General features: G+C 43.7%; 1 protein-coding gene across 2 annotated transcripts in view; it reads left to right on the top strand.

Moving 5' to 3' along the window:
- rab7a (RAB7A, member RAS oncogene family) overlaps positions 1 to 8,360 on the top strand; it is a 35,840-nt gene extending 27,480 nt beyond the window's left edge. For both annotated transcript variants that reach the window (XM_033036967.1, XM_033036968.1), the window contains exons 3-6: positions 1,088 to 1,214; positions 1,857 to 2,075; positions 3,079 to 3,207; positions 7,367 to 8,360. In XM_033036967.1, coding sequence (XP_032892858.1) covers positions 1,088 to 1,214; positions 1,857 to 2,075; positions 3,079 to 3,207; positions 7,367 to 7,462 — 571 coding nt within the window. In that variant the 3' untranslated portion in view covers positions 7,463 to 8,360. The remainder of the gene's footprint in view (positions 1 to 1,087; positions 1,215 to 1,856; positions 2,076 to 3,078; positions 3,208 to 7,366) is intronic.
- Positions 8,361 to 13,881: the final 5,521 nt, after the last annotated feature.

Genomic DNA, 13,881 nt, shown 5'->3' with positions numbered 1-13,881 from the left:
AGCATCATCAAGGACCCACATCATCCTGGCCACACACTTATCTCCCCGCTACCTTCAGGTAGAAGGTACAGGAGCCTGAAGACTGCAACGTCCAGGTTCAGAAACAGCTGCTTCTCCACAATCATCAGGCTATTGAACTAAACTCAAAACAAAACTCTGAACATTAATAGCCCATTATCAGTTTATTTGTACTTTATCTGTTTTATTTATTCATGTGTGTGTATAGTATATGGACACACTGATCTGTTCTGTATTCATGCCTTCTATATTCTGTTGTGCTGAAGCCAAGCAAGAATGTCATTGTCCTATCTGGGACACATGACTATAAACTCTCTTGAATCCTTGAATCCTAAAGAAGGACATCCTTTGTTAGGTCTTAACTTCCACTACCAGCAGCTCAATTAATAAGTTCACCTGAGGATTTTATCAGACCATCTGACTTCACCCAAGCACGAACTTGTCTCCTTTGACTGATTTCATCAGGACCTTTTAAAGTTATTCCACTTGTCTAGCTCACTGGGCAGCAAGGTGGTGAAGCGGATAGTGAGTTACCTTGAAGCTCCGGAGGTCAGCATTACATCTAGACCTTTGTCTATGTAGTTTGCACATTCCAAGTGTGCTCGGCTTTCCTGTGCATTTGCGGATAGATTAATTGACCACTGCAAAAATTATCCCTTCGTATAGCTGTGGTGAAAAGATCGGTTGGTGAATCGTTATATATTCAGCCCTGGTGGGCAAGGAATCCAAGCTATACAGTGTGGAAATGGGCCCTTCAGCCCAATGTCCGTATTGGCCAAGTTGGAATTGTAGGCTTGTTTTTGGAATTGGTGTGGACTTAATAAACAAATTATCTCATCAGTAAGCAAACTACTGTGTGATCTCTTTACCAGACTATCCCGTATCCATGTATTTTTAAGAAATTTGGTTTTGATCTTGATTTTGAAACTGACACTTGCCCTCTCCTACTGTATGGTGAGGTGAAAGATGACTATGCATAAACTGTATGTATTCACCACTTGGAATCCTGTGCTTTACTAGTTGTATATTTTCTGTAATTATACCTTAATTATCAAATCTTGCTTTTCAGGGTAGGAAAGACCTCACTGATGAACCAGTATGTAAACAAAAAGTTCAGTAACCAATACAAGGCAACAATAGGGGCAGACTTTCTAACAAAGGAGGTGATGGTGGACGATCGATTGGTGACAATGCAGGTAATATCAAGTTTCAGTCCAAGCTAAAATGTAATTGGTTTTCTGTGGGTTGGAGTTGGGAACAAAACTCTTGGCTTCAAACTCTTGTCAGGTTTGTAATTTCTAATTCGGTGTGTAACTGCTTGAGCTGATATTTGCTGCAAGTTCCTTAACTCCCAGAAACCCCAATGTTATCCAGAAGTCAGTTTCTAGTTCCTGTTTTCTAACATGAGCTGCAGCTGTCTGCAGTGAGAGGAAATTTTTCACTGTGGTTCGGCCTTAAATAACCTCCGTCAAACATGGAAGGGTGGGGCATGTGCTGGTTTAATGGACATTTTGCTATGTAGAGTCTGGTCCTCTTTTCAAACATTTTTAAAATATAGACACTAACAGGTTCCCAGGTGTTTTAACAGCAAACTGTTACCCCAAGTAACACTGAGCATTGTATAAAAGCAGATTTCTCAAAGGTACGCTTTTATATTTGAGTAATTTAAATTTTAAATCTTAGCAGATCAAATGTAATTCCTTAATTAGATTGCTAACCTCAAATGTTGCATTTTGATTTCTCAAATGACATGGATTTTTTTTTTTTTAGCTTTCCTGGCTTCTCTGTAAAGATCCAAAGATTGTAATGAGATATTTGAAACTTGTTGTTCCCGTCAGATCTGGGATACTGCAGGACAAGAACGTTTTCAGTCATTGGGTGTGGCGTTCTACAGAGGAGCTGACTGCTGTGTGCTGGTCTTTGATGTAACGGCGCCCAACACGTTTAAAACCCTTGATAGCTGGAGAGATGAATTTCTCATTCAGGCTAGTCCACGAGATCCAGAGAACTTTCCATTTGTGGTCCTTGGCAATAAGATAGACCTGGAAAACAGACAGGTAAGTGCAGTGCATGTGTGGGGCGGGGGAATATTATGGTGGGTCAGTGGAAGAAAATACAGATGTTTTGGGTTAAGACAATTCAAACTAGAGGGGAAAGCTGGAAGAGGTTGGGGTGGGGCAAATTTGCCATGTGACAGGAGGATGAAGGTGAGGGGGGTGATTGGCAGATGAGTGGAGATGGTGACAAAGGTTAGGGATGAGATGGAGACTAAGGGATGTCAAATGGGGGAAAGTGAATTGTAAAGTCAGAGGGAGATGTATGGGTGGAAGGGGCAAGTGGAAAAAGGAGTTCTTGCAGCACTGACTACAGTAGTTGGATGTTGCTGGACCAGATGTAGGTAAGGTCACATTTGGAGTACTGAAAACAATTCTGTATACAGCCCTGCTGTAGGAAGGATATCTGTCATTAAACTGGAAAGGGTGCAAAAAAAAGACAAGTTGATGTTACTGGGTCTGAAGGGTTTGACTTCCAAGGAGAGGCTGGATAGGATGGGATTATTTTTCTTGTGTTAGGCCTTGTACAAGTTTATAAATTGACAAGGAGCGTAAATAAGGTGAATATCCAATCTTTTCTGGGTAGGGAGTCAAACTAGTGGAGGCAGGTTTCGGACGAGGAAAGATTTAAAAGGGACCCGAGTCAGCTTTTTCCACCAGGTTGGTGGTTGCATGGAACGAGCTGTTGGAGGCAATGGTAAAGGTGGGTAAAATTACAACATTAAAAAAAACACTGGACATGGATGGATAGGAAAGATTTGGATAGATATGGCCCAAAAATAGCTTAGTTGGGCAACTTGGTCAACATTGAGTTGGGCTGAGGAGCCTTTCTGTGACATAAGGCCTTGTACATGTCTCTGTTACTAAGAATGAGTGTTAATATAGAAATCCCCATCCTCTGGAGGCGGGGGCAAGCTATTTAAAGTAGGGCTACAACTGTCCATATGTGGCTGCAATTACACTATCAAAACAGAGTTGCAGTTATTTATTAATTCTCTTCCCTCAGGTCACCACAAAAAGAGCACAGGCATGGTGTCAGAGCAAAAATAATATCCCGTACTTTGAAACCAGTGCAAAGGAGGCAATAAATGTGGAACAGGCTTTTCAAACAATTGCACGGAACGCACTTAAACAGGTAAGGCCATGCCAGGACTACAGTTTTTAATCATAATCAAAATTTATTAGCTAAGTATGTTTTGCAACATACGAGGAATTTGGTTTGCCATACAGTCATAACAAAGCAACAGAACACACAATACATAAAGATTGACATAAACATCCACCACAGTTACTCCTCCACATTCCCCACTGTGATGGAAGGCAATAAAGTCTTTATCTTCTTTCCTCCTTTTTCACCCGCGGTTGGGGGAATCGAACCATTCGCAGCCGGCGATCGAGCTCCCGCATCGGGGCGGTTGAACTCCTGCGGCTTGGAGTTCCCAAAATCGGTCCCTAACCAGGAACAGCGAGCTCATGATGTTAGTCTGCAGCTCTCGCAGGTTGGAGCACCAAAGGTTGACCCTTGGCAAAGGAATCGCCTGCTCCGAAATGTTAAAGTCTGCAGGCTCCACGATTTTGGAGCTCTAGAAGTCCCAAACAAGAGGCTACCAACTCCAGGATGTTAGGCCACAGTGCGGACGGAGATACAACACGGCAAAAGTCGCATCTCCGTCGAGGAAAGAGATAAGAAAAGTTTCCCCTACCCCCAACATACTACAAAACTAAAGATAAATTAAAACATACATTTTACAACAAACTAAAAACACAAAAGGAAAAGATGAAGACAGACCTTTGGCGAGGCAACCATTGTGCGGTGTCCCCTGCTGGTAACTGTCTAAGTGGTGGAACTGCCAAATTTGCAGTGGTTCTAATCTTTCATCTAGCAACATTGAAGTGAACACCGAATAAATACTCCATTTTCTTTTGGCATTGGTGTAGATGTGCACTAACCTATGAAACCCCAGCAGTGGGATATTTTGTCACTATTCCCTAAGCTTCAGAGCTATGGGAAAATGTTTGAATGTTCAGCTTTGAAATCTAATGGGCTTTGTTAATTTGTGAAATGTGCAATTCCTTTGCAGTAACTTGTCAGAGTTCTTTGAAACGTGGTTACATGTTACGTTGCACTATTCCCCTGCCTTGATTGGTTCTTTAGCACATTCCATGTCGCCTGCCGATACGACAATTAAATGTGGCTAATTGAAGCCTGAAACAAAGAATTCCCATCCCAGATATAAAATGTTTAGACTTTAGTGATAGTGTGGTAATAGCCGCTTCAGCCCACCGAATCCGTGCTGACCAGCAATCTCCCCGTGCACTGTCCTACACACTTGGGGCAATTTACAATTTTTCCAAAGCCAGTTAACTCACAAACTTGTACGTCTTTGGAATGTGGGAAGAAACCGGAGCATCCGGAGAAAACCCACATGGTCATGGAGAATGTGCAAACTCTGTACAGACAACGCCCATAGTCAGGACCAAACCAGGGTCTCTGGCGCTGTAAGGCAGCAGCTCTACTGCAGCACCACTGTGCTGCCTTATGAGTTATATCACAACTGTGTGCATTTCAAGCTTCCTGGCCTTTATGGTAGACAAAAGTGCTGGAGAAATTCAGCGGGTGAGGCGGCACCTATGGAGCGAAGGAATAGGTGAGTTTTGGGCCGAGACCCTTCTTCAGACTGATGTGGGTGGGGGCGGGAACAGGAACGGGAAGAAGAAAGGAAGTGGCAGAGACAGTGGGCTGTGGGAGAGCTTAGAAGGGGAGTTGAAGGAGGTAGAAAGCAAGGACTACCTGAAATTGGAGAAGTCAATGTTCATACTGCTGGGGTGTAAACAACCCAAGCGAAATATGAGGTGCTCCTCCTCCAATTTGCGGTGGGACTCACTCTGGCCATGAAGGAGGCCCAGGACAGAAAGGTCGGATTCGGAATGGGAGGGGAAGTTGAAGTGCTGAGTAGATGGCAGGCAGTGACTAGTGGGGTACCGCAAGGCTCGGTGCTGGGACCGCAGCTATTTACAATATACATCAATGATTTGGATGAAGGGATTCAAAGTAACATTAGCAAATTTTCAGATGACACAAAGCTGGGTGGCAGTGTGAACTGTGAGGAGGATGCTATGAGAATGCAGGGTGACTGGACAGGTTAGGGGAGTGAGCAGATGCATGGCAGATGAAATTTAATGTGGATAAATGTGAGGTTATCCACTTTGGTAGCAAAAACAGGAAGGCAGATTACTACCTAAATGGTGTCAAGTTGGGAAAAGGGGAAGTACAACGGGATCTGGGGGCCCTTGTTCATCAGTCTATGAAAGTAACCATGCAGGTACAGCAGACAGTGAAGAAAGCAATGGCATGTTGGGCTTTATAACAAGAGGAATTGAATATCGGAGCAAAGAGGTCCTTCTGCAGTTGTACAGAGCCCTAGGGAGACCACACCTGGAGTATTGTGTGCAGTTTTGGTCCCCCAATTTGAGGAAGGACATTCTTGCTATTGAGGGAGTGCATCGTAGGTTTACAAGGTTGATTCCCGGGATGGCGGGACTGTCATATGCTGAGTGGCTGGGCTTGTACACTCTGGAGTTTAGAAGGATGAGAGGGAATCTCATTGAAACATGTAAAATTGTTAAGGGTTTGGACACGCTAGAGGCAGGAAACGTGTTCCCGATGTTGGGGAAGTCCAGAACCAGTGGCTACAGTTTAAGAATAAGGGGTAAGCCATTTAGAACGGAGACGAGGGAACACTTTTTCTCACAGAGTTGTGAGTCTGTGGAATTCTCTGCCTCAGAGGGCGGTGGAGGCAGGTTCTCTGGATGCTTTCAAGAAAGAGCTAGATAATAGCGGAGTCGGGGAATATGGGGAGAAGGCAGGAACGGAGTACTGATTGGGGATGATCAGCCATGATCACATTAAATGGCGGTGCTGGCTCGAAGGGCCGAGTGGCCTCCTCCACCTATTGTCTATTATCAGGTAGGTTAATGCGAACTGTGCGGAGGTGTTAGGCGACGCAATCGCCAAGCCTGCGCTTGGTCTGAGTGGTGCTCCTTTTGGCTCCACTCTTCACTTTTGGAGAGTCAAAGCACTTTGACATGTTACATCTTTGGAATGCAAAGAACTGAACTTCTATCATTCCCCATTGCTACCATTTAGCCCTCTTGAGTCGAGTAGTCTGTGTGCTACCAAACTCTATGCTATTCAATAAATTCCAGTTTGAAGATTGTAGTGGATCCAAGTGGATCTTAGTTTCATACCTTGCCTTTGTCAAACACCGAGTGTGATTTACTGTTACCTTGTGCATTTTCATATCCGTTTAATCAGATTGTTGGCGTCCAATCCCCTCACTCTGAAGTGTTCCGTGTCTTCGTGCTGGTGCAATGTTAACACCAAAAACTCTGCAAATTCTGGTGGCCTATTAATTTTAACCTCTCCTCTCAATGTCTGTAATTGAGTTTCCTCTGAAGCCAGATATACTTTCTGCCCTTCGGCTCGCTTGAGGCACCCCTGGACAGTGTGGCAAGTTAAGGCCTCTTGTTCATGATACCCTGAATACTTTGTTAGATCTTTCCAGAGCTGCTGTGTGCCTTCTTGCACCCATGGCCAGAATGTTTGCTCCATGGTCTGGCAGCCATGGCATTTCATGTTTAAAAGGCTAGTGATTTAAACCTTGCTCCCTGCTCCTTGCATCTCCACGATCCCTTGGTTCTAATGTTATCTTATCCCCATGCGATCCATGTTCCTCTATTAGGTTCACTGTCTTATCAGTCCCTCTATATTCTGCAGCATTACTAACCCCCTTTCCAAGTTCTAAGGTTTTTGTTCTGTAATGTTCCCTTCTTGCATGATTGCTGTTAGTGTTTCCAGTGTCATGCTGAATTTTCTCAAGCCCTGATCACTAGTTTCCCCAATATTGTTTAATCTTTAACGAATTCAATTTGTCCTTTGACCTACTGTATGAACATCTTTCAATGCATTGCAGTTTCTAACTGGTCCTTGTGCATTGGAGCATGTCTGCAAATTACAGTAATGGTTTATTTTGCTATTTCACTTGTCTGCTCAGGATTGCTCATTTGCTTAGTCCTGAATTGTTAATTTTGAAATCTGCCACTGTCATGCCAATATTCCTGACAGCCTTTTGAACAACTTTATCAATGCAATGCTTCCATTTTGTCAGCTTGTTCTCTTCCGGTACTGTCAATGAATCCTTGCGCATACACAAGTGACTACTCCACGACACTTGTGTAAAACTCTAAACTCCTTTCCTTTGTGTGGACAGAAATAAAATTCTCTTTCTCTCCAGGAAACAGAAGTGGAACTCTACAATGAATTCCCAGAGCCAATCAAACTAGATAAGAACGACCGGGCAAAGACTTCGGCAGAAAGTTGCAGCTGCTGAGTGGAAGGGATGATCCACAATCCAGGCCTTGACACCAGTCCTCATTCTGTCCTTCCCCCTTCGACCACAAGCCAAGATTCCTTCATGCACCTTGGATATTGCCTCTGTGCACAAGGAAGAGCTGCACCTAATTAGCAGACCTAATGTATAATAACTGGTAACATTGGAAGGAAAACTGATGTATACTGAACATGTTTATTGTCTGAAGACCCATGTTTTACAATTGTACTGTAAAATGAATTAATGATTTTTAAGTCTGTTCTGTCTGAAGGAGAACTGGAATGACCAGTGATCTCTCTTTCTCTCTCACTCCCTTCTCTCTCCCCCCCCCCCCCCCCCCCCCTCAATCCTCTAATGCCCATTTTGAACATGCTTCTTGGAGATGACCTGAAACCCATTCCTTACCTGCTCCCTGACTTGCCTTGTGCAATGCCTGTCAGCTTACTAAGTGAGCCCACTTTAAAACTTGTTAATCATTCTTTGATCTCATGGGGAGTGAAATGTTAAATGCCTGAAGACTTATCCAGATTTTTATTGGCAGTTAAAACTAAACTATGAATAACTTTGGTTCAATATTCTGTAACCACAGTTGATCAAACTGCTTAATCTCTGCATTTTGGTTTTCTGTTTGTTCTTAAATTGATTTAAACATGCTTGATGTACTGTATGCAGAAGATCAGTATTAATTTAGCGGTCCATTTGCTTTACCTACAAGCCACCCAAGAATGGGAATAGTAGCATTACTTCTGAACAGCATGTCTGGTACTGGTGACAATTTGCCAAAGTTACTAGTCTTGCTTCCTAGCTTACAAATACTTTTTCCTACGGTTCATATTCTAGTACATGGGACAATTTCTGTAATCATGAGGATATTGCCAATAAATAGAGCAGGAGTGATTATTGGTGTGTGGTTCCTTCCTTCTGACTGATTCAAATGTTCCCATTGTGTCCTGATAGGTTATGATGGTGGTTGATTCAATCCCAGTTGTGTACTTTGACTGAACAAATCGAGGCTTCTCATTGTTTAAGAAGGGTCTCGACCTGAAATGTCACCTATTTCCTTCACTCCATAGATGCTGCCTCACCCGCTGGATTTCTCCAGCATTTTTGTCTACCTAGGTTCTCATTGTGCTACTGAGATGAATAAATTGGGTAGTTGCACAAAATCTCTTGCCCAGAGTAGGGGAATTGAAGGCCAGAGGACATAGGTTCAAGGTGAAGAGGAAAAGATTTAATAGGAATCCTTTAAGAGGTAGCCTTTTCACACAAAGGATGATGGGTGTATGGACCAAGCTGCCAGAGGAGGTAGTTGAGACTGGGAGTATCCCAACGTTTAAGAAACAGGTAGCTACATGAATAGGACAAGTTTGGAGAGATATGGACCAAACGCAGGCAGGTGGGACTAGTGTAGCTGGGACATGTTGGCCGGTGTGGGCAAGTTGGGCGAAAGGGCCTGTTTCCACACTATCACTGAGTGGTACTGTGGTTGGGAGCACAGGATCTTGTCTGCTTGCAGGTGGGTATTAAAGATCTTGTAGCAGCATTTTGGAAGAATGGGACTATTCTCATCAGCTGTCCCTCATCTCACCATCTAGTAACTTGGATTGGGTCTACTACAGTTTGACTAGTGCCTGTTTAAGTGCAGATAAGTTCCTCTGACAGTGACTCAGTGCCTAAAACTTTGCCTTGTCTTTGCACAAGTTCATAAACCACCATCCTGAAATACTTCCCTGTTGCCCTGTCAAAGATTTGTCAATCTTCATTCTTGAATTTGTCTTCCAATCTCTACCTCATCTGGTCATGCTCCTCGATCTAAGTCTTGGGAGGAATGGGAGAAGTATCCATTTTCAGTAGATATATTTAAGACCGAGATAGATAGATGCTTGATTAGCACGGGTGTCGGAGGTTATGGGGAGAAGGGTTAGGAGGGGGAGATAGATCGGCCATGATCGAATGGCAACGTAAACTTGATGGACTGAATGGCCTAATTCTGCTCCTATAACATGATCTTATGATTTCACAGAAACTTGATTAACAGTCCAACTAGGTCTTGATTACAGAACGAAGATTACAGAAAAACATAATTAGGGAACAAACTAGGTCTTACAGTCATAGATTGATGTGGAAACGGGCCCTTTGGCGCAACTTGCCCACACTGGCCAACATGTCCCAGCTACAATAGTCCAACCTTCCTGGACTTGGTCCATATCCCTCCAAACCTGTCCTATCCATGTGCCTGTCTAGCTGTTAAACGCTGGGGTAGTCCCAGCCTCAACTACCTCGTCTGGCAGCTTGTTCAATATACCCACCACCCTTTGTGTGAAAAAGTTACCCCTCAGATTCCTATTAAATATTTTCACCTTGAACCTATGTCCTCTGGTCCTCAATTCCTCTTCTCTGCGCAAGAGACTGTGCATCTACCTGATCTATTCCTCTCATGATTTTGTACAGATTACATTTAATCTGTAATCTTGATTACAGATTAAATGATTAGCCACAAGTCTAATTTATTTGACAGTAAATCCACTTTCTGTTACAATGATGGGTACATGCTATAACATAATGAAGTTCTTGAAACTTGGGTGTTGTCACTGCTGCATTCCATGTCTCTAATTTTAGGTTTTGCCTGTGGTTCCCTGTCACCACATTAGCACAACCCATACCCCTATTTACAAGTTGAAGATGGACACAAAATGCTGGAGTAACTCAGCGAGGCAAGCAGTATATCTGGAGAGAAGGAATGGGTGACGTTTTGGGTTGAGACCCTTCAGACTGGTCTACTTTTGTCTACTCCCTATTTACAAGTTATTAGCACTCCCTAATCTTTCCCCTACAACAATCACTATTCATAACTCGTCCAATTTTTGTATCGTCTGCAGCATCTGTGGAGAGAATATTCCTGGGGCAACATCCAATGAGGCTACAGGTATTGGTATGGGCTTATTATTGCCATGGGTACTGACATACAGTGAAAAACATTGCATGCCATCCAGTCAAATCATATACATGAGTGTAATCAAGCCAACACAAGTACAACGGGTAGTGCAAAGAGAAAATTACCAGAGAGCAGAATATAATGTTACATATACAGGAAAAAGGTGCAAGGTCCACAGTGAGGAGGCTTAGGAAGTTTGTCATTTCCCTACAACTCTCACCAATTTCTACAGATGCACCGTAGAAAGCATTTTATCAGGATGCATCACAGCTTGGTTTGGGAACAGCTCCATCCAAGACTGCAAGAAATTGCAGCGAATTGTGGATGCAGCCCAGACCATCACACAAACCAACCTCCCTTCTATTGACTCCATTTATACCTCACACTGCCTCGGCAAGCCAGCAGCATAATCAAGGACGAGTTGCTCCCTGGCCACTCCTCTTATCCTCTCTCCCATCAGGCAAAAGGTATAGAAGTGTGAAAATGCATGCACAGATTCAGGGACACTTTCTTCCCAGCTGTTGTCAGGCAACTGAATTGCCCTACCCAACCAGAGAGCAGTGCTGTACTACTATCTACCTCTTTGGTGACCCCCAGACTATCCTTGATCAGACATTGCTGGCTTTACCTTGCATTAAAGTTCTTCCCTTATCGTGTATACACTGTAAATGGCTCGATTGTAATCATGTATTGTCTTTCTGCTGGCTGGTTCTTGGTTACTTGGTCCTCCAAAATATTCCAACTGGAATTTAAACTGGAGGTGGTGAAGGGAGGGATTAAGCCAGAAAGGGTTATTGGGAAGAAAGTGCTACTTTAAATTTAGTTGCATCTGGTCGGGTAACTATAGTTTGGTGGAGATTATTCCATGCTTTAATTGTGCGTGGGAAGAACGAATTGCTGTACACATCTGTCTGTAGCTGGGATCACAAATTGGATCGAATGCCCTCGTCTGCTCTTAATTGGTTTGGGGTTGGTGTAGGTCTTGTGATCTATGTCTAGCTGACCATTTAACATTTTGTAACAGGTTAGCATGCAACAAAAGCTTTTTACTGTACCTCAGTACATGTGGCAATAAACTAAACTGAACTGGAAGAATGTGGCTACACCCTAGCGTTTTGGAGGACTGTTCACTGTGGGAGGTCCTCCAAGCTTGCAATCGGCTTATTCATGTACAAACTATTGAGTGCTTGGGAGAGTGGCAGGATTGATTTGCTGGCTCTGGGGGCAACTGTTCCTGGCGACTGCTGGAATTTCGCCACATCGAACCCAGGAAGAACACAAGATGCTTAAACAATCTTGAACAAAAAAACATTTTTGGAGGAACCCAGCGGGTCATCGAGTCATACAGCACATAACAGACTCTTTGGCCCAACTCGTCCAAACCAACCAAGAGGCCATCCAAGCTCAGCACATTTGCCTGTATTTGGTCCATATATCCCTCTAAACCTTTCCTATCCATATACAGTATCTGTCCAAATATCCTTTAAGTGTTGTTATGGTACCTGCCACAACTGCCTCCTCTAACAGCTAGTTCCATGTACTCGTGAGTGAAAACTTTGCCCCTCAGGTTCCTATTAAACCTTGCCCTTCTCACATTAAACCTATGTCCTCTTGTTTTTGATTCCACTACCCTGGGAAAAAGACTGTGCATTCACCCTCTCCCACTCATGATTTTATACACCTCTATAAGATCAGACTCCTGCGCACCAAAGAATAAAGTTCTCGTCTGCTCAATCTCTCACAATAGCTCAGGCCTCAAGTCCTGGCAACATCCTCGAAGATCCTCTCTACACTCTTTCCACATTAATGACATCCTTATAGTGGAATGACCAAAACCAAACACTGCTCCAAATGTGGCCTCACCAATGTCAAGTCGCATCTGTGGAGGAAATGGGGGAGGTGATGTTTTGGGTTGGGGCAATTCTTCAGACTGATTCATTTAGTGATTCTTACCTTGAGGCATGCTATCTGAGACAGCAACAGTGTCCTTTTAAAACTTAATAACATTGAAAGCCTTGTCTGCAGTATAAATCCTTTATCATTATTAGCCCGAGCTGAATTTGTTAACAGCAGTTTTATTATTAAGAACAGCAAAATGAAATTTAAACGCTTTACCAGACTAAATTCAAGCATGGTGGTGCAGTGGTAGAGTTGCTGCCTTACAACGCCAGAGTCCCGGGTTTGTATGTTTGCTCCGGGTGCTCCAGTTTCCTCCCACACTCCAAAGACATGCTGGTTTGTAAGTTAATTGGCTTTGATAAAGATGTAATATAAGGGTGATCGTTGATCGGCACAGATTCGGTGGGCCGAAGGGCCTGTTCAGCACTGTAGCTCTAGGTCAAAAAGATTCCTCTCGGCCAAACAAACATTCTGCAGGCATCTTCTGCCTTATGGGAACTCAAACCTTAGCCGCATTTCCGACTTTCAAATAGTTTGAGTTATGAACAGCTCTTAGGAACAGTAACCCAGGGAGGACATGTACACAGGTAGAACTTGAACAGATACAACTAAAAGACATTGGACAGATATATGAGTAGGAATGGTTTAGAGGGTTATGGGCCAAAGGCTGACCATAAGACATAAGAGCAGAATTAGCCCATTCGGCCCATCGTCTGCTCGGTTATTCGATCATGGCTAATCTCATTTACCCTCTCAACTCCATTATCCTGCCTTCCCCCCGTAACCTTTGCCAGGAATGAGTAGGTTAACCTATGATGAGCGTTTGTCGGCACTGAGTCTGTACTCACTGGAGTTTAGAAGAATGAGGGGGTATCATTGAAACATATAGAATAGAGAAAGGCTTGGATAGAGTGGATGTGGGGAGGATGTTTCCATGAGTGGGAGAGTCTAGGACTAGAGGTCATAGCCTCAAGATTAAAGGACGTTCTTTTAGGAAGGAGATGAGGAGAAATGTCTTTAGTCAGAGGGCGGCGAAACTGTAGAATTCTTTGCCACAGAAGGCTGTGACACTCAGTGGGACAGGCAGCATCTCTTGATAGAAGGAATGGGTGACGTTTCGGGTTGAGGGAAGCATCTCGACGCGTTGCACCGCCTATTTATTCTATCCAGCGATGCTGCCTGACCCGCTGAGTTATTCCAGCATTTTGTGTCTAACTTTGGTGTAAACTAGCATCTGCAGTTCTTCCTACACCTGGCCTGCACCACCGACTGTGGGATTGAGTTCAACATTCACTACCTTGCAGTGAAAGAAATTCCTCCTCATCTCAATTCTAAAGGCATTTCCATTTTTTATGAGGCTGTGCCCTCTGGTTCTAGACTCTCCCACTACTGGAAACATCCTCTCCATATCCACTCGAGCCAGGCCTTTCATTATTCGGTAAGTTTCAATGAGATATCCCGTCATCCTTCTGAACTACAAATACAGGCCTAGAGCCATCAAACGCTCCTCATGCATTAACCCAATCATCTTCAGGATCATTCTCGTAAGCCTCCTGTGGACACTCTTCAACACCAGTTCATCCTT

Source organism: Amblyraja radiata, chromosome 18, assembly GCF_010909765.2.
Source record: "Amblyraja radiata isolate CabotCenter1 chromosome 18, sAmbRad1.1.pri, whole genome shotgun sequence".
Lineage (NCBI taxonomy): Eukaryota > Metazoa > Chordata > Chondrichthyes > Rajiformes > Rajidae > Amblyraja > Amblyraja radiata.
This window is presented reverse-complemented; position numbering and strand designations above follow the sequence as displayed.